This window comes from Myotis yumanensis, unplaced genomic scaffold (assembly GCF_028538775.1).
Source record: "Myotis yumanensis isolate MYYU_CA2020_CCGP unplaced genomic scaffold, mMyoYum1.0.hap1 SCAF_21, whole genome shotgun sequence".
Classification (NCBI taxonomy): domain Eukaryota; kingdom Metazoa; phylum Chordata; class Mammalia; order Chiroptera; family Vespertilionidae; genus Myotis; species Myotis yumanensis.
In genome coordinates this window covers 10,726,275-10,753,514 of record NW_027223772.1, presented here as the reverse complement: position 1 = coordinate 10,753,514, position 27,240 = coordinate 10,726,275, and the positions used below count along the sequence as shown (strand labels likewise).

General features: G+C 49.5%; 1 protein-coding gene across 1 annotated transcript; it reads right to left on the bottom strand.

Annotated features, from left to right (window-relative positions):
* Nucleotides 1-194: 194 nt before the first annotated feature.
* FBP2 (fructose-bisphosphatase 2) lies at nucleotides 195-24,366 on the bottom strand. Its single transcript, XM_070400813.1, has 7 exons — nucleotides 24,105-24,366; nucleotides 19,078-19,240; nucleotides 15,327-15,419; nucleotides 9,652-9,792; nucleotides 5,432-5,569; nucleotides 2,651-2,770; nucleotides 195-622 (listed from the first exon to the last, which is right to left on the bottom strand). The coding sequence occupies exons 1-7, from the start codon at nucleotides 24,272-24,274 to the stop codon at nucleotides 428-430; spliced, it is 1,020 nt and encodes a 339-aa protein (XP_070256914.1). The 5' UTR covers nucleotides 24,275-24,366; the 3' UTR covers nucleotides 195-427.
* Between the last annotated feature and the right edge of the window lie 2,874 nt (nucleotides 24,367-27,240).

Below are 27,240 nucleotides of genomic sequence, written 5' to 3'. Positions count from 1 at the left end.
AATATATATTTTTATTTCATGAGAAATAAAATGAATCACTACAGGATAAGACACTAGGTTCAAATATTAAGCCAACCAAGGTAAATTCTTTACTGATCTTTGTACTTTTTCCCCCCAAGTAGATAGCTACCTATTACTTGAGCTGACAGACTTAGAATTACAACCGTTTTTTGCCACCATTCATGACAAAAGACAAATCAAAGTTGTTCTTTTCACACGTGGATCTTTATTCTTAGCCATGTGCACTGAGGACAGAGTCTCCTCTGGCCTCTGGACCTGTCCTGAGCAGGTTGATGCTGCTTTTCTGTTTGTGGTTGGGCGGACTGGCCTGTTGTGACTCATCACCACTGTTTCTGCCTACCAGTCATTTCGGGTTCTTAATGCAGAGGACAAGACAAAAAGAAGAGGGCTTGCAGGGTCAAACTCACTACTTGCCTGCCTGGTTTCTCTGTACACAGGTGAGATATTCCTGCACATCATCCGGGGACCCCAGAATAAGGGGGGCTCGTTGGTGAATGGCCTCGGGCTTCACGTCCAGCACCGGCTGGGTACCTGTGGTCGCCAAGCCCCCCGCCTGCTCAATGATGAAGGCCACGGGATTGCACTCGTACAGGAGCCGGAGCTGCAGAGAAAGGGTCAGGCAGGTTGCAAGTTGCCCCAGATCTCAAGCCCTGCCCCTGAAGCTGGATGCACAATTGCCACCGCTGGACTTCTGCCTGGTCAGTGCAGTGGGCTCCAGCCCCTCTGCAGAGGGGGCTGCCCGAGATCTAGCGCCTCGGGAAGGTTGCTGGGTACATCAGCTGCTGCGCAGGGCATGGGCCTTTGCAGGCACCGCTGCTCAGCAGCTACCTGACTTGTGACCTGTGAGAGACCTGCCTCTTCACTCGGGCTGATGAGATCTCAGTGCCCCTTTCTTGCCAGTTTCCTCAGGAGGGAAACTACAGCTGCGGCCCGGTTAGAGGCGCTGTTGGTGAGAAAGCAGGCTTGGCTGGGGTTGGAAGCTCACCTCAGAGTGCTGGGTGCCCTCCCAGGATAACCCCAGTGTCCCGGGGAGCGGCAAGGAACTCCAATCTCAAGTGTCCACTTGGCTGAGCAGTGTGCTGGTACTTAAATTGCCTTTTTTTGGTCCTTAAACTAAATGAACTCCCGTTGCTTACAGCACACAGCATCCTGCACGTCCCCTCTCACGGTCTGGCAGTGAGGCTTGCCACCTGCCTTCCTCCTGGTCACCCGCCCTGAGGGCAGGCACAGCATCTATCTGGGTCACTGTGACATCTCCAGTCCCGGTACTGCCGACACAAAGAAAGTGTCCAAACAAGGCTGCCACAGACTTCGCCCTAGGGCTCCCCACAGATGGCAAAAATGGGGGGGGGGGTAAAAGTGGCCGTGCTCTGCTTGCCAAGCTGTGCCCATGGACCCAGGGCTGAGCCTGTTCCGAACAAGGAATACCTCTTGTAAAAGGCTTGATGGAAATTAGCAGGTGACCTCCCGTGTCAATAATTCATGGCGAGTTGAACTGAAATGGGCTGGAACGAATGTCCTTTTTGGGTCTATTTATGTAATTATGTTGTGACGCCCTCCTCAGACTACCCCTACCAGACACACTCACACACACACACACACACACACACACACACACACACACGATTCAAGGTGACATTCTAGCTAATTTTTCTGACTTGGTACCATTCTATCTTCTCCTTCCTTCCCCCGTAGATGCAAAATCTATAATTTCTAAAGTCCCTTTTCTATAATCAGCTTAGAAAGTGGTTGACCCAGCACTATGCAGCCTTTTCCTTTCTTTCCTTCACATTTATTTTGAAGACATGTTGAAACTACTTGGAGAAACAGCCATGTCTGGTGCTGATGGTTTTATTTTTGTTATTGCATGGGGAGGAATGAAGCGTGTCTGGTCTGGGTTGGAGAGCCAGGCACTCAGGAGAGAGTATGTTCAGACTCTGGGGCATTTACTTGCTATTTTGGTAAAACAGAGTACGATGCCCTCACCTAGACCTCCTGCCCTTAGAGTCGTGGGCAGCCTGGCGGGGCACAGCGGAGCCCCAGCACATGTGGACACCTTGAGTCCGCTAGTTTTGCCCCTGATCATCCACAGAAGGACACTGGAGGCCATGCTGTCCTGGACAGGCCACCAGGGAGACTCTGGCTGGCAACTTGTAGAGCTGGGCTCTTTCCTCCCCTCTCCCTGGCCCTGGGGGTGAGGGCAGGGCTTTTGGGTGTCAGACACTAACGTCCCAGTTGTAACCAACTGACCTTTGTTTGTACCTTGTTGATTCGGACACTTCAGAATCAGACAAACAAAGCACAGCGTTCTCACACAGTTTGTCCTGGAGCCAAGGTTTGCTCTGACCTTAAGGGCCCAGGGGCGTAATAAATCCTCTGAAACAGTGCCCAGGGCTTCACTGGGCCTTGGCCTGTGGGCCTTCCAATCTATATTTTTCTGCAGTTAAAATCCACACGGCTCTACAATGGCCTCACATTCACTCATGGGAAACACACCTCATTGATGTTCTACCTGCCCACTCACAGGCAGGCATGCCCAGGTCAGGCGCAGCCGAAAAGCAGGTGTGAAGAGAAAGGGAATGCCGCTGGCTCCCTGACTGGGGATAGCCAGTGGACAAGGGAGAATTACCTTGCCCTTAGGGTTCTTCTGGTTCGCTGGGTATAGGAAAATCCCTCCATAGACCAGGGTGCGGTGCACATCGGCCACCATGGAGCCCACATACCTGGCCCCATAGGGCGCCCCGCTGTCCTAGAAAGCAGAGAGGGAAGAGACAAGATGCAGTGAGTTCTGCAATTAGCTAGCACCTGCCCCCGGTCACCCGTCCAGTGGTGTGGCATCTGCATTCCAGGTTCTTCGTCCTGCACCCAGCAGCGTAGGAATTGAAAAACTTTATATCACTAAGCATTTCATTCATTAGGAGCCCCCGTAGCTTGACCAGTGATTGAACTCATTCAATGAGGACTACTTCAATTAAGACACTGCACCCTGACACAATCTTAAGAGAACAGCTATTTTTTTAAAAAGGAAGTATATATTGCAGAAAAGCAGATATGCCACCCCAAAATATGTCACATGGGCATATGGACTATTTTCAATTAAAGTTCCTTGAGAACTAGCGGTGCAAGAAGGGCACTCTGACCCGCCTTTGTCCCCCCAAAGCAGGAAATAACTCTCCCATGCGAAAGGTACCCTCCCTGTCCCAGGAGGGAGAGCCATCCTTACAGCAGAGGCAGGGAATTTAGGGCTGAGAAGGCTGAATCGACAGACCTGGCTACGTCCTCACTAATTTACTGCCCTACACTCCCTTCTCTGTCCTCTCAGTCCTTCACACATTTATTGTTTCCTTGTCTGAAAGGAGCTTTGGTCACTTGAGTTTCACATTTCTGTGGGCTCCCATAAGTACAAACTTAAATCTGTTTTCTCCTGTTAGTCTGTCAGTTTAGTTAGTAGACCAGCCACAGAACCGAGAAGGGAAGAGGAGAAAGGTTTCCCCCCTTGTCATTCACACAGTTGCTGGCAGCCCCTGAAACTCCCTGGCGTGCCAGGCTTCAGAGCTCTCTCTGCTGCCCGAGAGCCAGGCCCCTTGAACAATGACGACGTTTGCACTTTCTCCAAGCATGTTCACCCCGGGCAAACTCCTAAGCAGCTTTAGAAACCATTTCTCACTTAAAATAGCGTATAAAAGGGTTATCATTTCAATGTGTGATCCATAGAAAACAGAACCCATTTCCTTCCTCCACTCAGCTTTCCAAACCCGTGTGTGTCTCACCGCACATGTCCCATCAGACTCGTCACAGCTCAAGTGTTCAACAGCCTCATGTGGCTGTTGCGTTGTTAGTGCAGATTTCATTAGAACCTTTTTCTTCTCATATTTCAGAAATGGTCAAAATGCAGAATATTCTGTATGTCTTTTTTGGAGGGAGGTATTTTTATTTTTTTTAATTGAATTTATTGGGAAGCAACCAATCGCTGCGTCTCTCTCACAGCAATGTCTCCCCCCCCCCCCCCCCCCCCTTTCCTCTCTCTCTAAACATCAACTGATAAAATACCCTTGGGAGAGGATTTAAAAACAAAAAACAAAAACAAAGACACAGACAAAAGAAAAAGGGACTCTTCAAAGCTTCGAGTTAAGGTTGAGGCAGCAGTCAGGTCCCAGCATCCTGCTGACCGAGTGCCACCTGGGCCCATGGATCCCACCAGGAGCTTCCAGGTGGGCGTCCCACACCAACGCTTTTCCACTGTGTGAAAGGGGCCTCTCTCACCACATCCCCAGGATTCGGTGAGAAAGGGCCCCACTTGTAAACAAGCTTTTGTTTTACTCCCGCTTTAGGCCAGACTTTACACTTGATCTGGAAATTCTTTAACCATGTGCCCATTTCTGCCTTAGAAGCTCTCCCTGGATGGCGGGCAGGCTTAATGGATGGTTTGGGCTGTATTAAGAGCCACATAAAGTCTGGAATCGGCTGATCACATTGAGAGTCAAAGAGCTCCCTAAAGCGTGGTGTAAACACAAGGCCCAATGTTAGAGCATGTGAATGGGACTTTCAAACATAACTCCTCCATCTGAAAGCAAATATAACTGAGTGCCAGAATCTATGAAGCCCAGAAAACAAATGACGAGAGAGAGGTTCTGGCCTGAACTGCGGAGTTTCGAAAATACGGGCTCATTAAAAACAATTGCTCCTGGAAAAACTCACCGGGGAAGTGTTATCTTTAGTAGGCAAACTTTAGCTATAGATGCTATTGACTGCTTATGAAGGCAGAGTCTGCCACTGCCAGAGACCAATTCCAGCATGTCATAATTTCAAGAATTTCATCAAAAGGTTGATGAGACTTGGGGACTCAACAGGGTTGCGTCACGCATGTAGTCACCTGTTGGGAATGGCTAAAGGCATTTCCCCAAACCTGAATAGGAAACTGATTGTGGCTGCCAGACAGTTAAAGGGCATCTTAATCTACATGTTATTGCCTCCTACTGGCCAAATACCTGAACAGCCGTAGGCTATTCCCCAAACTGACAATGCTTCTGTACCCTTTGAAACCTTACCCTTTGAAGTGTATTATCTCCACCTTGCCTTAGGACAAATTGTGTTAATAAAAGCAAGGGTCCTAGACAAGGAGGGACTCTTCAGTTCCTTCAGCTGAAGGTCCTCTGACCCCCAATGCCTTTCAAAATTATATCTCGTCTCTGGACTCTTTATTAGTCTCTGGATTCCTATGTCATCTACCGGCAGCCTTTTCCAGATTCCTGAACCCTTCTTGATGCTGAGACAAGACCCCAGCATGCCACTCCATACTGATCAGAGCCATGAACAGTGGCATCAAACCTACTCCACCCAGGCCCTCAGAGCCACCATTGAGACAGGAACCCACTGATATGGCATTCTGCCTTGGATTTTATTCACTCACCTCAGGAAATTTCTTTTTCTGCACATATTCTGTGGTGGCAGCATCAAAATACTTGGCGTAGCCCTCATTGATGCTGTAAATATTTCCTTTCTTTTTGATTTTGACCTCTTTTTCTACCAGAACAAATTCACCAAGAGCCTAGAAAGTTGAAGAAAAATACCAGTAAGATGAGAGATACCAGGAGACAGAGCCAGTAGCACACTCCCCGACAATCACAGAACATGAGAAGACGTGGGCCTCCTGGAAGGGCCCAGGGGGTTGCCAAGTCCTTGAGCAGCCTGCCCAGTGATATTTGCATGAGATCAATAAAGAACAGTGACAATATTGAGTCTGCACGGGAAGCATAAGCAGGAATATAACAGGAGATAAAATAATTCAAAGGAAGAGGGAAAGTTTCCTTTGTAACGTTCACGGTCAGCTAGACTACTCATTACAAGGAACCCAGCTGTATTTATCCCCCAATTTATCACCCTTAGCTAATTCCTAATGTTTTCAGGGAGACTGGGGCCATTAACAATGAGAGAACAAGTTACACAAATGGGGATTTGTCATAAAGGTGGGGAAGGCAGTTCAACCACTAATTTGTGGTCTAGTTATTTTATCTTAATAGTTCAGTCTTGGAAACCATTAAAAGTTCCTGGTATCCCAGTTCTTAACTGGGGTAAAGGAGAAATCTCTTCAATCAGAAACTGTATGCACTTGGCATAAGGAATAGTTGATAAAAATTAAAGAAATCCTCAGAATTATAATAACATTGTGCTCAGTACCCCATGGTCCCTATCTGTAGGACACCCTCAGATATCCTGGTATTGAGTATGGTGACATCAATCTTGACAATATTTGGCAAAGTAGCTCACAAGTGATAGGCAAAGCATCCAGATTTTAAAGAGAAATTCTGTAAGTTACTAATATTTTCCAAAATCTCTGCTGAACATTTTCAATGTACACTTGCCATGCAAGCTCAGCCTTCTTTTTTGAACTCTTGTGTCTTTATCTAATTATTTCTTCCTTTAGTCAGCATCAGGCTATCAGGTTTCTCAGCTACCCTGAGGCTGTGCATGTCTCACTGGGAGAAATCTGAGCATAACATAACACAGAACCTGGAAAAGCAGTTTCCACCATCTCTCCTCCTATGGGGAAGAACATGTCGATTAGGGGAAGTCTTCCAAACCCAGGCTGTCCAATAAGGTAGCCAGCAGTCACAGGTGGCTGTTCAAGTTCATTAAAATGAAGTAGCATTTTCAAACCCAGCTCCTCAGTCACACTGGTCTCATTTCGGGTATCCAACAGGCACCCGAGGCCAGTGGCTCCCGCGTTAGACAGCATGCATCACAAAGCATGCTGACGCCACAGGACGTCCTGGTGTGTGGTGCTGCTCTAACGAATTCATGTTTCTGTCTGGAAATCGGCAGCACTGCGATTCTGAAACCATTGTATTCCCATAAACCAAAGAGGAATAAACTCTTTAAGGGCATGGCCTGAGTTGAGAGGACTGAATCTGCTGAACCCCTCAAATTCCCTCACTTGGACAAAGGTCCTTAAAGTTTTTTGATGACACTGTTGGCGCCCCAAACTAGACTCTGGCTCCAAAAGCAAGTACTAATAATAATGACCAGGGCCCTGACTGGGTGGCTCGGTTGGTTAGAGAGTCATCCCAATACCCTAAGGTTGTGGGTTCCATCCCCAGTCAGGGCACATACCAATGAATGCATAAATAAGTGGAACAACAAATCTCTCTCTCAAACAAACAAACAAATAAATAAATCCTATCTAATAATAGAGAAACATGGTAATTAACCGTAACTTCGCTACCCTTCCCATTGGCTATTCAGCAAGATATGCAAATTAACTGCCAACCAAGATGGCGGCCGGCAGCCAGGCAGCTGAAGCGAACAGGAGGCTTGCTTGCTCCAGTGATAGAGGAAGCCAAGGTTCCCCGCCTGCCGCTGCCAGCCTCTGAGCTTGCACTCTAAGCAACTATGTTGCAATTATAGAACCTAAACAACCCCCAGAAACCTGCTTTCAGCCGTCAGAGCTGGAGCGAGCAGGACCGCAACAGTGTTACAATTATAGAACCCAAACAAACCAGATACCTGCTTTCAGCAGCCGAAGTCTCAGAGCTGGAGCCGAGCCTCAGAGCTAAAGCTGGCTCTCAGCTCCAGTGACAGCCATAGAAGGTAAATAAATCCCAGAATAAAACAAAAAAAGGAAAAAAGGAGAGGTTGGGAGCTTCAGTCACCCGCCAGCCTGAAAACGACCCTCAGCCCCTCACCCAGACTGGCCAGGCACCCCAGTGGGGAACCCCACCCTGAAGGGGGTGTGACCAGCTGCAAACAGCCATCAGCCCCTCACCCAAGCTGGCCAGGCACCCAAGCGGGACCCCCACCCTGATCCAGGACACCCTTCAGGGCAAACCAGCTGGCCCCCACCCGTGCACCAGGCCTCTATCCTATATAGTAAAAGGGTTATATGCCTCCCAGCACCGGGATCAGGGGAGCCTAGAGGCCTCCCGAACCCAGGATCAGCGGAGCCCCGAGGCCTCCCAGCACTGGGATCAGCGGAGCCTCCCAGCACCAGGATCAGTGGAGCAGCGAGGCCTCCTGGCACCGGGATCAGCGGAGACTCTCAGCACCAGGATCAGCGGAGCAGCGAGGCCTCCTGGCACCGGGATCAGCGGAGACTCTCAGCACCGGGATCAGCTGAGCAGCGAGGCCTCACTGCCCCTGTGTCAAGCGGAGCCGCGAGGCCTCCCAGCACTGGGATCAGCAGAGCCGCGAGGCCTCCTGGCCCCTGGAGCAGCGTGACAGGGGCCAGTGCCCAAACCCCCTGATTGCCCTGCGGCTCTGTGTGTGACTGGGGCGAGGCCACAACCTCTCTATCTGCCCTGCTCTGTTCATGACAGGGCAAGGCGCCCCAACCCCCTGATCAGCCCTGCTCTGTGCCTGATAGCGGGGAGCTCCCCAACCCCCTGATCGGCCCTGCTCTGTGTGTGATAGGGCACGGCACCCCAATCCCCCCATGGGCCCTGCTCTGTGTTTGATGGGGTGGAGCCGCAATCTCCCCATCGGCCCTGCCCTGAGTGTGACAGGGGGGAGTGCCCCAACCCCCTGATCGGCCCTGCTCTGTGGGTGACAAGGGGCGGTGCCCCAACTTCCCTATCGTCCCTACTCTATGTGTGACAGGGGGGAGCTCCCCAACCCCCTCATTGGCCCTGCTCTGTGTGTGACAGGATACGGAGCCCCAACCCCACTGATGGGCCCTGCTCTGTGCGTGACAGGGGGTGGCGCCGCAACCTCCCCATCGACCCTGCCTTGAATGTGACAGGGGGCGGTGCCCCAACCCCCAATCGGCCCTACCCTGAGCGTGACTGGGGGTGGCATCGCAACCTCCTGATCCGCCCTGCTCTGTGCATGACAGGGGGTGACGCCCCAACTCCCCAATCCGCCCTGCTCTGAGCCTGACCAGGGGCTGCACCTAGGGATTGGGCCTGCCCTCTGCTACCCGGGAGCGGGCCTAAGCCAGCAGGTTGTTATCTCCCGAGGGGTCCCAGACTGTGAGAGGGCACAAATGGGGCTGAGGGACACCCCCTCCCCCCGCCAGTACACAAATTTTTGTGCACCGGGCCTCTAGTCCTATATAATAAAAGCCTAAGTGACTGTTACTGCGGAACGACCAGAACGACCGGTCGCTATGATGCAGCAGGGGGCAAACGCTCAATGCAGGAGCTCCCCCCTGGTGGTCAGTGCACTCCCACAAGGGGAGTGCCGCTCAGCCAGAAGCCGGGCTCAAGGCTGGTGAGAGCAGCTGCCACAGCGGGAGCCTCTCCTGACTCTGAGGCAGCACTACCGAGCAGCGGCAGCAGGCACAGCGGGCCGGGATGAGCACGAGCGGCGTTCAGCCCCGATTCGGGCTCCTCCCTGGCCGCCTGCCACTTGGTGCACTGCTACATCCCCTGAGGGGTCCCGGACTGCAAGAGGGATGTTCAGGACTGAGAGAGGGTGCAGGCCGGGCTGAGGGACCCTCCCCCCCAGTGCATGAATTTCATGCACCGGGCCTCTAGTAAATAAATAAATAAACAAATAAACAAACAAATAAATAAATAAAAATTTTTTAAAAAAGAAATTATTTAAGAATGACCAGGAAATTATGCCAGGGGACTAGAACAGAAGTACAGAGCCCCATGGGGTCCCTCGTGCTGATGCTGCCATATTGGTACTTACTGGGTCAAGCATGAAGAGGTCCACTCCTTGCCCAGTGGAAAGAGCCACCAGGGTGGCACTGCCGTAGAGGGCATAGCCTGCGGCCACGATGTTGCGGCCTGGCTGCAGGGCATCCTTTTCCGAAGGCTCCTCCTCCGAGGTCTGGAGAAGAGAGGAAGGAACAGGGCATTGTCTCTGGAGAGAGCCTTGGCCAAGGCGGGAGCTTCTTAACTCTCCTGAGGAGTAACTTCTAAGAGTAAAATAAAAAGTATTGAGAGGAAACTCTGTATCTTTCAAAATGCTTTCACAGTATGTTTTTGTGAAACAATGGAGAGGCTCTACAACCCTCCTTTGAAAGAGAAGGGTCGGAGGTCAGAAAGGTGCTCACATAACATCTTGAAACCAGTGACCCATAGGCTGGGGCTGGACCCACGTCTCCCGTAGCTAAGCCAGCGTCATTCTGAACAACTAACAGAATATGGGGCCAGTTTGCCTAACAACTTTATTTTAAAAGCAATCTCATCTTCTTTAAGGGTTTCTTTAAAATGTCACTTTCCCTTTAATATTTTTCTAGGGCTACAAGTTAATTTAATTAAAAATGGCACGTTCCTGCCGAGACCGGTTTGGCTCGGTGGATAGAGCGTCGGCCTGCGGACTGAAAGGTCCCAGGTTCGATTCCGGTCAAGGGCATGTACTTAGGTTGCGGGCACATCCCCAGTGGGAGATGTGCAGGAGGCGGCTGATCGATGTTTCTCTCTCATTGATGTTTCTGGCTCTCTATCTCTCTCCCTTCCTCTCTGTAAAAAATCAATAAAATATATTATAAATAAATAAATAAATAAATAAATAAAACTTTAAAAATGGCACGTTCCTTTTAATATTTTTCCTTACTTTTGCAATCTTGCATTCTTTCTAACACTTTTTTTTTTTTTTTTTTACAAATAATTATGTTTTCATTTGACTTGTGTGTATGTGCTTAATGATTTGGCTTTATGTACAGATTCCCAGGCCACACACGGATGCTGAGAAGCAGGCCCCCGCGCAGTGGACGGCAGCGTCAGCATCACTCGGGATCTCGTTGGACGGGCATATTCTTGGCCTGTGCCCCCGGCCTCCAGAGTCAGAAATGCTGGGCCCTCAGCATCAGCCCTCCAGGTAGTTCCACAGAAGTTTCAGAACCACGGCTCCAGAGCGTAGTCTCCTCAGAGACGTAGACGGCAAAGGTGGTATTAGGTTTTTTAATTCAAAATCTTCAGTCATCCTCACTGGAGCTTTTGAAATACCTTTGCTCATCCATCAAAAGGATCACATTTTCTTCATATGAAACCAGAGTTCTCCCAGAGCGGAGCTTTTCCTTTCTCTGAACCGCGAACCTGCGGCCTCCACAGGGCAACACACTCTCCCCTCGGTCCTTGGAAACTTGCACTGTGGCTTGAAGAAAATCCCTCCTCCCCAACTGGCTCCACTGGCCTTTATTGACTTGTAAAATCCCTGGCCTTGAAAAAAATAACAAGAAATACTTTCTAGATCACAAGGCTTCCCTCCAGCGATTGCCCTGTCTCTGTCTTCATCTACATCCTGGAGACCAGGATGCCTGTCTACACTACCTTCCTTCTCCTGTCCCCACAGCAGGCTGCCCCTACCTACTAAATCTGATGCATGTTTTCCAGGCTTCCTCTTACCTGACCTCTAGGCAGTGTTGGATCCATTGGCTGCTGCCTCCTGCTTGAGATGTGTCTCTCCAGAGCTTCTGTCCACTTCCCTCTTGTCTGGCTTTCTTTCTAACTCTCTAGATGTGTCTTCTCATTTGCTTTTCCCAACTCCTCTTCTTAAATGTTGGTGTTCCTTCTGGTTCCTCCCCAGTGTCTACCCAGTGCAAAATGGACCTCTAAATCGTCACCCTTTCCAGAATGGGGACTCTCAGCTGCTATATTTGTGCTATGAGTCCCAAACCCTCCCCACAAGTTTAATGGGGTCTGGGATGGATTCCTGCCCCAAACTGGCCCAGTCAGAGTTTCTGCTCCAGAAATATGTATCTGGGGCTAGAACATTCTGGTTGATGGTAACTTGGGAGCATTGGAGTGACCATCTTTCTTCTGTCATGGGCCAGAGAATCAGAAAAAACTGGTCCGCAGAGAGAGGAAAGAGTACAGTGGCCATGGGAAGATAAGATGAGAGACTCTGACCCTTCTGTGGCCCAGGCCCTGTCTGAGGCTGGCCATATTTCTGTCTTGGGGCTTCCTGACTCGTCCCTGCTGTTTACACCGGAGTCCTGACTAATAAAGCTCTCTTCTCTTCTCCGTCTTCACACTCCTCGGCCACCTCACCCACAACCAAAGTTCCAAGCCCTACACAGGTGCCCGCGCCTCCCAGACCTCCATCTTCATCTGTCCTGATGGCCCAGCTCTTGGAGCCACCTGCCCACCAACGTTCTTACTCAGGTCCCACAGATGTCTCAAGCTCAACATGTCAAATATGGAATTCATCTGCCCTGTCTCACTCCCCAGAATTTCCACTCTTTTTCCATTGCTCCCCATCTGAGCAAATGGCACCATCATCTGACCAGTAGAAACCTGGAAATCACCCTTCCCTTCCTTCCACTAAGTCCAGTCAGTTCGACAACCCACTCTTCACAGGTCCCTGCCCTCTTGCTTATCCTCACCACTACCCCTTGGTCCGAGTGACCATCACCCCCTGCCTGGTCCTCCCACTCCATCCTTGCTCCACTCTGATCCATGTCACTTCTCTCTTTAAAACCCTTCATTGATTTCCCATGGCCTTGATGCCCAATGTTCTTCAAATATAAAAAGAACTCATAAATCAATAGCAAAAACACAAACTATATGATTAAAAAATGGGCAGAGGAATTGCTAGACATTTTCCAAAGAAGATATACAAAGGACTAACAAGTACATGAAAAGATGGTCAAAATCATCAATTATTGGGGAAATACCAATCAAAATCACAATAAAATATCACCTCGTACCTGTTAGAATGGATATGATAAAAAGATAAGTAGTAAGTGTTGGCGAGGATGTGGAGAAAAGAAAATCCTTGTGCACTGCTGATGGGAGTGTAAGTTGGTGCAGCCACTATGGATGCAGTATGGAGGTTCTTCAAAATTAAAAATAGAATTATCACATGATCTAGCAATTCCACTTTTGGTTATATGTCTAAAGGAAATTAAATCACTATCTTAAAGATATATCTGCACCTCCATGTTCATTGCAGTATTCACAAAAGCCAATACATGGAAATACCTAGGTGTCCATCAATGGATGAATTGATAAAGAAAAAAAACATATTTATATTTATATAATGGAATGTTTTTTGGCCACAAAAAAAGGAAAGAAGAAAATCCTGCCATTTGCAGCAACATGGATGGAACTCGAGGGCATTGTGCTAAGTGAAAAAATCAGGAAGAGAAAGACAAATACTACATGAGCTCACTTACATGTGTACTCTATAAAAAACAAACTCATAGAAACAGAATAGATTGGTAGTTGCTAGGGACAAAGGGTGGAGGACTGGGGAGAAATGGGTGAAGGTGGTCAAAAGGTACAAGCTTCCAATAATAAGATAAATAAGTTCTCGGAATAAGGTAGATAGCATGGTAACCACAGTTAATAATGTTGTATTATACATCTGAAAGTTGCTGAGAGAGTACGCCATAAAATTCTCTTCACAAGAGAAAACATTGCAACTATGTAAGGTGATAGGTGTTAAATAAGGGCAAGATGTTATCGTCTTGATCATTTCACAATATATACATATACCAAATCATTATGTTGTACACCTAAAACTAATACAACGTCACATGTCGATTATATCCCAATAACACTGGGGGAGAAGCTATTAAGAGCTGCCCTGATGAAGGTAGGATGCCTATTTGAATCCCTGTCCTGGCTGGTGATGTTAATGGAGTTACTTACCTCCTCTATACTTCAATGTGTTCACCAATTTTTTAAAAAGCGACAGAAGTATGTGTGCCTCCCCTGGGGCTGAGGTGCGGACCGACCCGGAGCCCTGTGCTGCAGGAGGAAGAGCAGAGGCTGAGTCGTGCTCTTTTTCAGAATTTCATAACTAGCACACCAGCGATCTCTATTTTTATTGTAAGCTGTACCTCGAAAGGGGAAACGAAGCTCCTTCACTCACCTAGCTCGTTTCTGCGTAAACTCGAAACAGCATCTTAGTCTTTAACTTTCTCAGATACCAGAGAAGTGTCTCCAGTCCTCCTCTCCTCCCTCATGAAAGTCTCCCTGTCTCTCTTCAATACAAAAGGGGACACACTGACCCCGCGGAGGTGTCCTCTAGCCCATGCGGGCGTGGCTCCCATTCTGTTCTCTGAGGCAGGAGGCATAGACCACTGGTCTGCGCCTTGCTTTTCTTCTCAGAGAGAAAGGTCAGGCTAATTCATATATTCTGCCAAGGTTAGTTTTCTGCTAAGCTTTTGCCCTGAAAATCAAATTTTTGCCCCTTTTTGGGGACGACCATCAGCCGAGTGTCATCCACGTGTGCCGACAGCACCTTGGCTGGCACGAGGCTTACCCAGTCCTCCCCGCGTTGGTTTGACCGTAGGGAGTTTAGTGGAAAGAGTGCGGACCCTGCAGCCAGAGAGATGGGCCTCAAAAGCCAGTCCCAGGGCAAGTTACCCAACTGAACAACCCTGAGACCCTCAGGTGGCACTGGCCTCCTTCTGCCCAAAGCCATCCTGATCAGAGCAAGGACTGACCCTCAAGTTGAGGAGGAGTGTGGACTATGTGGTTGTCATGAAGTTTCTGATGGTCACAGACTAACCCTGGGGATCTCACGGATGCTAGGAATGTGGAGCTGATGGAACGGCCCCAAAGATACCCTACTTCCCAGAACCTGGGACCAGTTTGTGTTACATGGCAAGAGGGACCTTGCCGATGTCATTGGAGTTTACCTATTTGGATAGCAGCTTACCCGGGACTCTCCGGTGAACCCAACTCTGATCAGATGAACTGTTGAAAGCAAAGCCATTTCTGTGGCTGGAGGCAGGGCACTGGGGGCAAAGAGAAGGTGTCTGAGAGCCCAGAGGCGTGAGAAGGGCTTGTCCTGCCTTCGCTGGCTTGACGGACACAGGAGTCACAAGCCAGGCAATGCCAGAAGCCTCGAGAAACTGAGAACGACCCCCAGCACCGGCCAGCCAGGAAGTAAGGACCCCCACAACGCCACTGAGCCTGGCAGGACGCTGCCCCACAGCCCCGGCCCTCGATGCGAGGCCAGGCTGGCTGGCACGGGGTTTGCCCTTGGAGACGCTGAGCGGAGAACCAGCCACACCTGCCAGGCTTCCGACCCACGGAACCAGGAGATGGCCAGGGGGCGTCCTTTTAAGCTCTAAGTTGTCATGGCAGCAACAGAGAAGGAATGCAGTCAGTTGTGAGACACACAAAGGAGAAACGTTCTGCCTGGAGCCCACTCGGTGTCTGATGTCTGTGTCTCCCTGTCTGTCCCCTCCCTTTGCCGTCCCGAATGCAGTGCCCGGGAGAGGGGAATGGTCGCTCCGGTTCCTCCAGCGGCGCCTGGGGCAGAGCGGGCTTCGTGACCTGCCTACCCGCCTCTCTGCTTAGTGGGAGGACAGAGGTTAGACCTCCAGACTTGTGGCTCCCAGGCCAGGCACCTTCGGGAAACCACCAGAGCAAAGAGGCATGAAAGGTCAGACGGCTACTCACCTTCCTGTAGATGGCAAATATGGTGCCAATGGAGGCCAGACAGTCAATGTTGGAAGATCCATCCAGGGGGTCAAAGCAGACCACATACTTCCCCTAGATGCACAGAGGGAAGAGCCACTCTGGTCAACACAGTCTATGCGCGTGGCTGTGCGGGGCAGATAACATACTGATAGCGCCAGAAAGTGATTGCGAGCAAAGGGATGTTCTTATCAAACAATGCAATTACTTAAGGAAGCAGGGTGGACCAGCGTATGTGAACTGTGCAGCTCAGCGCCTACCTCCCACCACAGAGTAGGTAAGGCCCCACAGAGCAGTGGAGGTCCCTCCACCTCCAAAAAGCTTTCCCCCTGCCTCCTCTGGCCCCTCCTACCTGGGCCCCCCAACTTGGAGCTGCTGAGGCTGGGAGAGGAAGGTCTGAAGTGGGCATCTTGCAGGGAAGAGGTGGGTAAGCTGAAGATAAACTTGGACTCACTCCACCCACATCCACAGTAGGGCCAGTTAGAGATTGTGTTGTTGTTGTTACAGATTTATTGATAATGCTTTCTGACTCTGTCCCCAGTTTTTTTCTCTCCTTCATTTTTGAGCATTTTTGCCAAAAGTAAAAAATCAGGAAGTCTCAGAGCAATGCCCAGGCCCTGTGGGTCTTATTATTAAGATAGCTGCTATGCATAGATACCTCAGAGGAATAAAAATACTCCTCTACATCCAGCGCCTGCTGTCCTGAAGGCCAGAAGACAGAGCGGAGTGTCTGTGATACCACGCTCCTCACGCCCACCCACACTGCTCTCACACGCAGCTCCAGCCTGCATTGCACGAGGAGAAGTCACCAGGTACTTCGTACAGGCCTCCTTTGTGCAAGGCCTATGCAAGCCTGAGAGATGAGGACTGGGGTCTCCTGGCTAATTAAACACGGTAATAAAATGTGAGCCTTGCCCTGGCCGGTTTGCTCAGTGGACCGAAGGGATGAGAGTTCGATTCTGGTCAATGGCACATATCTCAGATGCAAGTTCAATCTCCAGCCTTGTCGGGGCACGTGCGGGAAGGCAACTAATTGATGTGTCTCTCTTACGTGTATGTTTCTCTCTTTCTCTCTCTCTCTACCCTCCTTCTCACTCCCTTCCACTCTGTCTAAAAATCAGTGGAGGAAATATCCTCAGGGGAGGAGTAAAAAAATCCCACAAAACTCGAGCCCTGGCTGGGTAGCTCAGTTGGTTATAGTATCATCCTGATACGCCAAGGTTGTGGGTTTGATCCCTGGTCAGGGCACACACAAGAACCAATGAATGCACAACTAAGTGGACAACAAATTGATGTTGCTCTCTCTCCCCACTCCTCTTTACTCTCTCTTTCTCTCTCTCTCTAAAATCAATAAATAAAAATTAAAAATAAAATAATACACATTCCTTTAAAAAAAAAAACTTGAAGTAAAATGGGAATCATTTCCACTGCCGCTACAATGACTTTCCCATGACTTTCCAAGGGTAACGCCCTCCCTTAGGTTGAGCTTTATTTCCTTTTTCCCCTTGCTCAACAGGGGGAAAGGGCACAAAAAGTGGGGTAATTCATAAACTTGGAAATTTCCCATTCTCCCCGAGAATAATCCAGCTTAGCCCATTCATTAATTCATGTATTCAATTAATATTTGTTGGGCATCTGTCATATGTTGGAAAGTATTTAAGGAACTTATATGGAAAGAGGCATGGAGTATTCAAGAATTAGCATGAAGACATGTGTAACTCAGCCCAGCTGGGAAAGAAAACGGTAGATCACACTGGAGAGAGAATTGAGTGTCATATCAGTGGACATTGAAAGTTGAAAAGAATAGGTGTGATGTAGCTTAAATTATATAACAAGAAGAGTAGAGTGTTTTTCATAGTCCCTGGCATACAGTAGGTGCTTAATAAATTTGGCTTTACCTTTTCCGTCCTACCAGCTAATCATAAAGAAATGGCACTTCGTTCCTAACACCCAACGTATAAATCAAGTGCCAATAGTCCCAACATGTATTCTGTATTTCTGTATCACAGCTGAACATGGTCGAATTTTTTGGCCACCAGCAAACCTCTCTCTTTAGTAAACTGTCCATGAAACCAGAGTGAATATGGACCCTCCAAGCCATGCCCTGCACTAACCAAGTTGACCATTACATCAGTGCAAGAGAGCCACCATCTTTACGATTTCTATGTTAGTCTGACAGTGTGTCAGGAATGAAGAAACCTCTATTGAACCCATAACCCCCTTGAGGAAGTGGGGGGGGGGGCGGGTATAGAAATGGAGAGGGAAAAAGTAAGAAGCTGTATAGTAAGGCTCTTCCCAGGAACTCTACTCTTTACTGAACTCGATGATTTTCACTTCCCCCCAAAACGCCAGTACTAGTCACCGATGGGTACGTTAAATGAAAATCCATGAACCCCACTGCACAGATGCAATATGTCTCCAGCAGTAAAGGTGTCCGGGAAATGCTGGACCCTCTGTTTAACCGTCTGTGACAGTTTAACTCTCTGTAGCCTCAGGTTTGGCTGGCTACCCAGAAAGCCAGAATGCCGCCCACAGACAAACGCCAGGCCCCGGAAGGAGGTTTATGATGTATAGAGTGTGGATAACTGCCTAATGTACCTGTTAGCTTAGGAATGCCTTGTTCTTGCTGGTGGTCCATGTGACTACCCACCACACGGTTTTACTATTAACCCCCGTGAGAAAGAGGCCCTGTCCTGGGAGGGTTTCTTTGGAGTCAGATGGGATCAGGCAGTTTAGGGCCAGGGCCGTGGGGAGGGAAGTTGGTAGTTAAGGAGGGAATGAGCCAGATGGTCATGTGAGCAAGATAGGTGGGATGTACCAGTCAACCGCAGAGCTGCCCTTCCCACTGAACCCAAGAGTGGGAAATGAGGGCAAAAGAGATTGGCTGGTGTTTTTTTGAAAGAGCCAATAGAGGGCAAGAGAGGAAAATATAAACCTGTAGACTAGTGAGCTTCTCGGGAACCCTTTTGGGGACCCCTCTCTCGTGCTGACAGCTTTGTTACTTTTGCTGTAATAAACTTTGCTTCCCTTTGCTTACCCCTCCCTTGTCTGTGAATTCTTTCATCAACTTCTGGAGACAACAAACCCAACAGCTCAGACTCGAGTCCCACAGCCACTGGGAACAGCTGCTTTGCGCTTGTATGTGAGTTTCTCCTATTAAAGCGCTTATGAATTTGGATAAGGTTATGTGTCAGTTCTTCAGAATCAATCCTGAATTTAGGCTTTTGGGGCTTTACTCTGACACGCACCCCTTGAGGCATCTCAGTAAACCACTCTGATTTATATTCTGAATGAGTCACTGTCCTGCTATGGAGTTGTTGTTTTTTTTTTGTGTGTGTGTGTGTGTTTTTTTAAGACTTCCAACTAAAGAAGCATGCAGTAGTTTACAGAAAACAAAGTAAGCTAAGCAATAGGCAGCGGTTCTCAACCTGTCGGTCGCGACCCCTTTGGCGGTCGAACGACCCTTTCACAGGAGTCGCCTAAGACCATCCTGCATATCAGATATTTACATGACGATTCATAACAGTAACAACAGTACAGTTATGAAGTAGCAACGAAAACAATTTTATGGTTGGGGGTCACAACATGAGGAACTGTATTTAAAGGGCCAGAAGGTTGAGAACCACTGCGAGAGGAAAATCCTAGAAACAGGAAATGCAAGACAACAATCTTCTCAACTCAGTATCACCACCTAGTGGTGATGAGCAGAACTGCACCCTCCTTCCACACGCACCCTCTTGTCCTTGGGGGTGATTATCGCCTCTTTATTCTCCTCTGAGACCAGTACACAGGTGCTGTAGGAGGACTGGAGCATGTTGATCACCAGGGAGTTGGACAACACATCCAGTTTCTTCACCTCATCCCCTGTCACGTTCACACTTCCCGCAATCCCATACCTAAGAAGACACACACAAAAAAGTTGATTGACATCACTGAAGATCCTGAACTCCAACAAACAAGCTCCGACACTAACACAGCACAGTATGTCTACCTTTCCCTTCGTGGCTCCGGGGTCTCCAAATGATAAACACAGCCCGAGTATGGCCTGTCCCACAGCACTGATCCTCAGCCTTGCTTCCTGTACACCTCCAGGGTATATTGTCCTGGTCCCTGTTCTCCCAACATGCTAACCAGAATTCAGTGTTACTAGTTTACAACCCTGCCCTGGGCTCCAGCTGCTGAAGAGTTAGAGCTCTAAAGTCAGACAGCCCTCTAAATAATGATCCAAAAAAGTGAAGAACCACGACTTTCCAGCCCTGGAATTTCAATATTTATTATTCAATATCCTCAAATAGTGGCCTGCTGGGATGAATTAAAAATCACCCTGCTATAGAATGGTTTTACTTGAATAAGAAGGAAATTTGGAGACAGACTTAACTAATTTAATATGGTTTTTCACTATCTCTTTTCAAACAATATCAGAAAAAGCACGACTATATAATTCTATGTAGGGTTTTTGTGTTTTAGAGTATTAACATGCAAAGGTCTCAGACCTGCCACCCTTACGGGAGGGATCCTTCTAATATTTGAGTCAGATCACCCGTCCACCCAGAGTTCCCAAGTCCCCACCATGGCAGGGGAACCCTCAGGCCCTCCCAGCAATGCCTGTTCCCACGCTGACAGTGTCCCGTGTGTCTCTCACCCTCACTTGGCCAGTCTCAGCCTCCAGACCCACTGGACACACACCCCCCTTATGACCAAACCCTGGGTTTGCTGCCGCGCCCCCATGCTCTGCCCTCCAAGCGCCACAGGCTGTCACCCCCTCACGCCTTCTGCATTCCAACAGCCCGACAGGTCCTGTGGCCCCAGCACCCGGCAAGCTTTCCTCTCATTTTCACCTTCACTCATGGCACTGCTCCCACAGGAGCACTCCCTGCACAGGCAGCGTTTCCCTGCCGACCTCCTGACCTGCTCCAGAAGCTCCCGTTCCCCCTCCTGCTCCCACCACACACCAGGCACACCCCGCCATCCCGTCCGCAGCGGCTCACCATCTACTCATGGGAGTGTCTTTCCCGCTAGGTTATCTGCCCGCTGAAACTCTGTGTTTATTTCCTCCGTATTCAGCGTCATAGGAGATGCTCGATACCTATTCACTGAATGGTGACTACAGGATGCGGAACAGTAGTCCCTCTTCCTCTCCCTTTTAAACACCATTTATTTGTTGAGGAGGATCCCCAGGTGGATTAACAGGGAGCCTGGACTAAGAACCTTGGATTTAAGTCCTTCCCCACCCTCTTCCCTGACTGATCGCGTCCCCCTCCCCCGCAGCCCTCCCCCATCATTCCATGTCTGCTGTGATGTCATGTGCTGAGCCAGCTGCCTTGGAAAACAATACCCATAGCCTGGTTCAAAATAAAAGCAAATAAACAAATAACAGCAATAGCAAAGCTGGGTTATTGTGCATTGGAGCTTAATGTGGATTCTTGAGGCGGATGCTGCGGGGGGATGAAGAGCGGGGGTTCCCAGGTCTCTGGTGGGCAGAGGTGAAAAACAGGTTCTCTGCCCTGTGCTTGCAAGCCCCCCCCCCCCCCCGCCCCCAACACCCCACAGAACACAACCTTACCACCCTCAACAGGCCCCTCCCCCTGCCCCCAGGCGCTGGCCGCCCTGCACCCACACGCCTGCTTCCAGAATGGGGAGGCTCATGCACAATGAGGACTCATTGCCCAGCAGCCCCTCCGGTGAGAGCCTGGGTGGGGGTGCTCCACCCCCAGGACAACCCCTGCTAGCACTTGAGCTAGCGCTAAGGCCTTCCTGGCCATGTGTAAGTGGGATGTCCCATCATCTCGACAAGAAAAGCCATGGAGAGGTTTTCAGGCGAGGCCTTCTAGCATTCCCTTCTTCCCACGGCAAGGAGTGGAGAAGAAGGAAGGGAAGCGAGAATGTCTGACCCCTTTTAAGTTGTATGAATAGAGCCTGTGCCTAGAAATGTCTTCCCAAAAAGAGGAAGCGAAGGACGAGGGGCCTGAGGCCCCTGAAGGGGAAGCAGCAGGAGCCGGAGGAGTCCCCCTCTCCTGAGCAGACTTCCTCTGGGACAGCGTGCAACCCGGTCGCTCTCTGAGAAGCAATCCCAGGGGCCTCTTCAAATCATCTCAGCATCTTGCTAGAAAGAAGGAATTTCCAATTGGACTGCTCCCACTGCCACTGTGGGTGCTTTCGCAGAGGAGAGGGGAAGGCTGCTGTCTGAATGGGCAGAAAGTGGAGTCCTCCCCGCAGACCAAGGAAAACTCAGCCCCCCAGCAAATGTGGATCCTGACGTCGTTTCCACGGGCGGCGCCTGCCACCTAGTGGTCAGTGTGCAGCATCGACCAACCAGTTGGCAAATTTCCCCAGGTCTGGGCTTTAAACTGTTGTAATAAAGAGCATTTACTGAGCATTGAGGGCTGGCGCTGTCGAAATCACCATCACATGGACTTACCCTTACAACAACCCTACAAGCTAGGGGCTATCACTATCCTCTCCGTTTTACAAATGGGGAGACTGAGGTCCTGGTGAGATGGACGAGTGCCCACGATCTCAGGGAAGGAAAAGCCAGGTCAGATGAGTACCTTCATCATCCAATTCCCGAACCCACTTCATCTGGACATTCAACCGCCAGAGAGTCAGTTCTGCAGCTGACTGATCTGACCCCACCCTAGCGGCCGCTGCCACGCACGTACTGCCAGAGCAGGAGCCCAGTGGACTTGGGTGAATAACACTTAGATGCCAGCAGGAGAGGGCACCAAGCAAAGCAGGGCCCACATACAGGGAGAGGCACTTCGCCGCCTAGTGTCACTCAGCAGCCCCATCACCTGGCAGGCGCAGGGCAGGACAAATGGCTGCACTCACATTCGTGAAGGTCCTGGAGTGTAGAGCTTAGCGTTACCTCCAAATGACAGCAGTGCAGGGTGGGAAAAGCAGACCATAGGCATCTTTACCTGGATCCCATTAATGGGCCACAGAACCATGTGTCAGTAATTATGTAATTATCTTGTGGTAATTACATCCTGTCATATAATGCTATCACGCTTTTGTGTTAAAAGCACTACATTGTTTTGTTTTTTATTTTCTGTTTTGTTTTGTTAATCCTCACCCGAGGATATTTTTCCCCCATTGCTTTTTAGAGAGAGTGGAAGGGAGGGGGAGTGACAGAGAGAGAAACATCGATGTGAGAGAGACACATTGAATGGTTGCCTCCCACATGCTCCCTGACTGGGGCTAGGGATTGAACCTGCGACTGAGGTACGTGCCCGACCCGACCCTTCAGTCTGTAGGCTGACACTCTAACCACTGAGAATACCGGCCAGGGCTATTTTATTTTTCTCATTTAGTTTATTGTTATTGTTGAAAGTATTACAGATGTCCCTTTAAAAAAATAGTTAATAATAAAATTTTAAATATAGGACTTTGTTATTTCTTCATTTTAAGGTAATAATAATCCTATATAATAAAAGGGTAATACGCAATTTAACTGAATGGTGGAATGACCAGTTGCTATGATGCACACTGACCACCAGGGGGCAGATGCTCAATGCAGGAGCTGCCCCCTGATGGTCAGTGCACTCCCACAGGGGGAGTGCTGCTCAGCCAGAAGCCGGGCTCATAGCTGGCGAGCACAGTGGCAGTGGCGGGAGCCTCTCCCGCCTCCATGGCAGCACTAAGGATGTCCGACTGATGGCTTAGGCCCGCTGGCCCACTTTCCCCCCACCCCTGCGCCCCCGCCATCAGTCAGACATCCCTGAGGGCTCCTGGACTGTGAAAGGGCACAGGCCGGGCTGAGGGACCCCTCACCCACCAAGTGCATGAATGTCGTGCACCAGGCGTCAAGTCTATAATAATAAAAGGATAATATGCTAATTAGACCTGATGTCTTCCGGACGTCATTCCAGACATCCTTTCTGACAAAGCCGGGGCTAGAGAGAAGCCAGCCTGGGTCCTGGGTGCCTGCTGGCAACAGGAGGAGGGAAGCCTGGGCCCCTGGTGCCAGAGAGAAGCTGGTGCTGGCAGCCGGGGGAAGGAAGGCCTACTCTTGCACGAATTTTCGTGCATTGGGCCTCTAGTAATAAATAATAGGCCCCTTCAACTTCTGGGAGGACCTCACTGGAATGACTGCAATGAAAAGGGAAGTCCAAAGAAGACTGCTTCTTTTCATTACAAACTTACACTGGACACTTGGCTGTGTTGGTCAGTGCTCATGGCCTGAACTTGGCCTCATTCTGTGCTTGAATAAAGCACCAAAGAGAACAACATGTAGAATGCTGAACATTAAAAGGTTGTTTTAAAGACAAAAGGCCCCTTTCGGTGTAAGAAAGGAGATGTAGGCTGGGGCCCTGAGAAGTTATTTTGTAAATGATGATTCCTAGCCCCTGATGAACTGGCCAAGGTCATGACAATAAAATGTTCCCATCTGCAAAGGGCATGGTCTCCTGGCTGGTTCTCTGTGCCAGTGAGAGTGCAAATACAAAAGTCACAATAATTCAACATGTTTTAACGTAACAAGTCACTGGGCTTGCTATCATTATAATGGCAACTGGAAAAATTATATACGTATGTATTTTTTCTCCATAGCATGTCTCCAAGTGTTTCGTTCCCTTCTTGAAAAAAGCCAAAGTCCCCTTCATCAAAGGGCACAGAAACTTTAAGGCAACTTCCATGCAGGGCACAGAGGCAAAGCGCTTTGGCCAGATTTCCTGCGAAGTGCCTGCAGCTTGCCCACACCCCCACCCGGGCCCTGTCCCCAGGTCCGCGGCTCTGCGCACCCGCACCGGCTCCCGGACTCACAGGTTGGCCAGGCCGGCCTTGCGCACGGCCGAGGAGATGGCCTTGATGGCCGTCAGCATGGAGTTCAGCAGCTGCGTGAGCTCCCCCGTCCCCTTCGCCTGCCGCCCCTTTTCCATCACATAGCGGGTGAGGGTGAGCATGTCCGTTTCGAAGGGGCTTCTGTCCGTCATTGTGGCTGGTCTTTTTTCAAACCCCCCTCTTTTTCCTGCAGAAACCCTTGCTTGTCTCCGAGAGCTGTAGCTCCGTGGTAGCAGAGCTGGCCGGGACCTTTAAGGAGCAGGGCCCCAGCCCACGTGGTTGGATCACTGGGCAAGCCCTCCGGGATCGCTCTCCGGCGTGGCTACCCTGAGGCTGCCAAGGCCCACAGCCAGCTGGAAATAGAACTGGAACTCCAGACACAGACCTGCTTTCTCTTGTTGAGCTGCTCTCTTTAAAGACCCAAGAAGCCACCGTTTAGTAACAGGTGGGAGATGAGAAATCCGAACACTAAAAAAGATCTACAAAGCCCTCTTATTCCAGGACTGCACAGTCTGATGCCGAGCCCGTTCCCCCTGGTTATAGAGAGCACGTGGGCAGATATCTTACCTGGGGTCCAGGTGACACAATAAGGTAATGGCAGTCCTGGGACCTCTTAGCCAGGGCTCTGTCCTGTAAGTTTGAAGGATGCTTTTTGTTTCCAAAAAAAACATGTATGATTGGACGGAAAGCCCTAAGAGATATCCAAATCTGGAAGAAATAAATTACATTCTTAGCACAGTGCCTAGCATCAGGGTTATTTTATCAATTCCTCTAGATTTGTACTTTTATAACAAAAACCAGAGGCCTGGTGCACAGATTAGTGCACCGGTCGGGGTCCCTTGGCCAGGCCTGCGGGGATCGGCTGAAACCAGCTTTCCGACATCCCCCGAGGGGTCCCGGATTGTGAGAGGGCAGTTCTTGGGTGATGCACTTCGGAACGGGCTCCCTCCTCTCTGGTTCCCGGCCCATCACCGGAGAACCGCTGTTGCCAAGTGACTGCAGCTCTGCAGCTCCTGTGTTGAGCATCTGCCCCCTGGTGGTCAGTGTGTGTTACAGCTACTGGCCGGTAGGCTGGTTGGTGGGTTGGCTCGGCCAGTTCGCTTAGGCTTTTATATATATAGATGCTTGCTTATTGAAGAGGAAACACTGCAGAAGTATATAAAGAAAAAGTCCTCACTACCAGCCCATCCCCCAACCCACTCCCTAGATATAACTGCCATTGCAGCTGGTGGGAGTCTGTACTGGACGTAAGCTTGGGAGAGGTCTGCATAGGGTGGACCAGGCACTTTCCCTATGGATGGACAGACCTGACTCTGAGTCCCCACCTAGTGGTGTGCTAGTGGTATAGAGCCTCAGTTTCCCCACTTGTACATCTGCCTTATAATGTGGTTGTGAGGATTAAAGTGGTAAGATGTGCCTGGCACACAATTGGTGCTCAATACTTGTTAGCTATTGTTACCCTTCCAAATTTTTTATGTATATATAGCTATTATATATGTATATATAATTTCATTTTACAAATGAGAATATGCACATTGCTCTGCAATTTGATTGTTTTCCTTTGACAGTTATTTCGATTGGAATGTGTTTAGCTATAAGTGATGGAAAACTCAGAGAGATTTAAATATGTGGGGGTTTATTTTCCCCCTGTTTTCTCACGTGCACCCAGAGGTGTCTGCTGGCACTCCTTCGGCGGTTCAAGGTTCCATTAGGGACCCCTCTCTCTTCTCTGTGATCCCTGGCGCTGGCTTTTGCCCCCAGGCTTGTCATTTCGGGGGCACAATCTGGCCACCACAGCTCTGAACATCGAGCCCATACGGAGGAGAGAAAGGGCAGCTCCAACTACACCAGTTCCCTTTCATTAGAAAAGAAAAATTTCCCCAGAACACTCCTCGCCCCCACCCCACAGACCTCCACTTACACAGAACTGGCCGGGTGCGTGTCCCACGGTGATCCCTTGCTGCAAGGGTTGCGTCAACATCACAGTGCCGGCCGCCCACCGTGGGGCCAGAGCCGTGCTGCACCCCAGGCTGCTTTGGAAGCGTGTGCCCTCCAGAAGCTCTGCAGCAAGCGTCCTCCTCTGTGGGCCTGGACTGTGCAAGGGCTTCCCTAAGTCCAGCTCTAGAAGAGGAACCCCTCTGTCAGAACATCGCATGCTGACATCACCAGGACCTCAACCAGAAAACTCTCTCTCCCTGTAGCTTCTGGAAATGGTGAGGCCTGTAGAATGGAACTTTCTGTGGTCCCGATGAGTCATGTTGCCACTAACAAATAAGTTTTGTCTTTCACATGGGGGTTCAACTGTGATTCTTCAGAGATAATCATAGGAAGAGCTGGCTCGTACCCGTGAATGGCTGCCAGGTGAAGAGAGAGGCGGAGCTCACAGTGTCCAGGTTTCCTTTGAACTCTGACCTTGTCATCTGATGAAGGGTTTCCCACATGATTGGTGCAAAGCAGTCACGCAGGGTAGACAGCACATCTTCCTGACAGAAATGAACTTGTACATTCGCACAAAAACCCATTCACACATATTTGTAGCGGTTCTATTTATAATTGTCAGAAACTACAAGCACACAATGCTCTTCGAGGGTGAATGGGAAACCTATAGTAGATATACAGTGGAATACTATTCAGCCATAAAAAGGAACAAGCTATGGTTACATGTAGCACTGGATTGAATCTCAAAGGCACTGTGCTGGTGAAAGAAACCAGTCTCAGGACTATATGCTCTACGGTTCCATTTGTGTTATATTCTCAGCCAGACAAAATCACAGAGTTGGAGAACAAGTCCTTGGTTGCCAGGGGCTGAGAGTGAGAGGAAGGGACAGAACACGGGAGTATTTTGCCTGATGGAACTGTTCTATATCCTGCTGCTAGTGATGACAACTTGAATCTGTGTGCTACAATTCATGCAGCTGTACATTTTTTAGAAGTCACTTCATTGCAAAGCAAAATACAAGTGGATCATGGACAGTCTGCAAACTGTACTGGTCCATGAGCAAGTAGGTAGAAAAATTGAGAGTATTTATAGCACTTTTCACATGTTATGCTTGTTCTGTTCATATTTATTAAAATGTAACTTAAATTCAACAATAAAATGTAATTTAATTTTAAATGA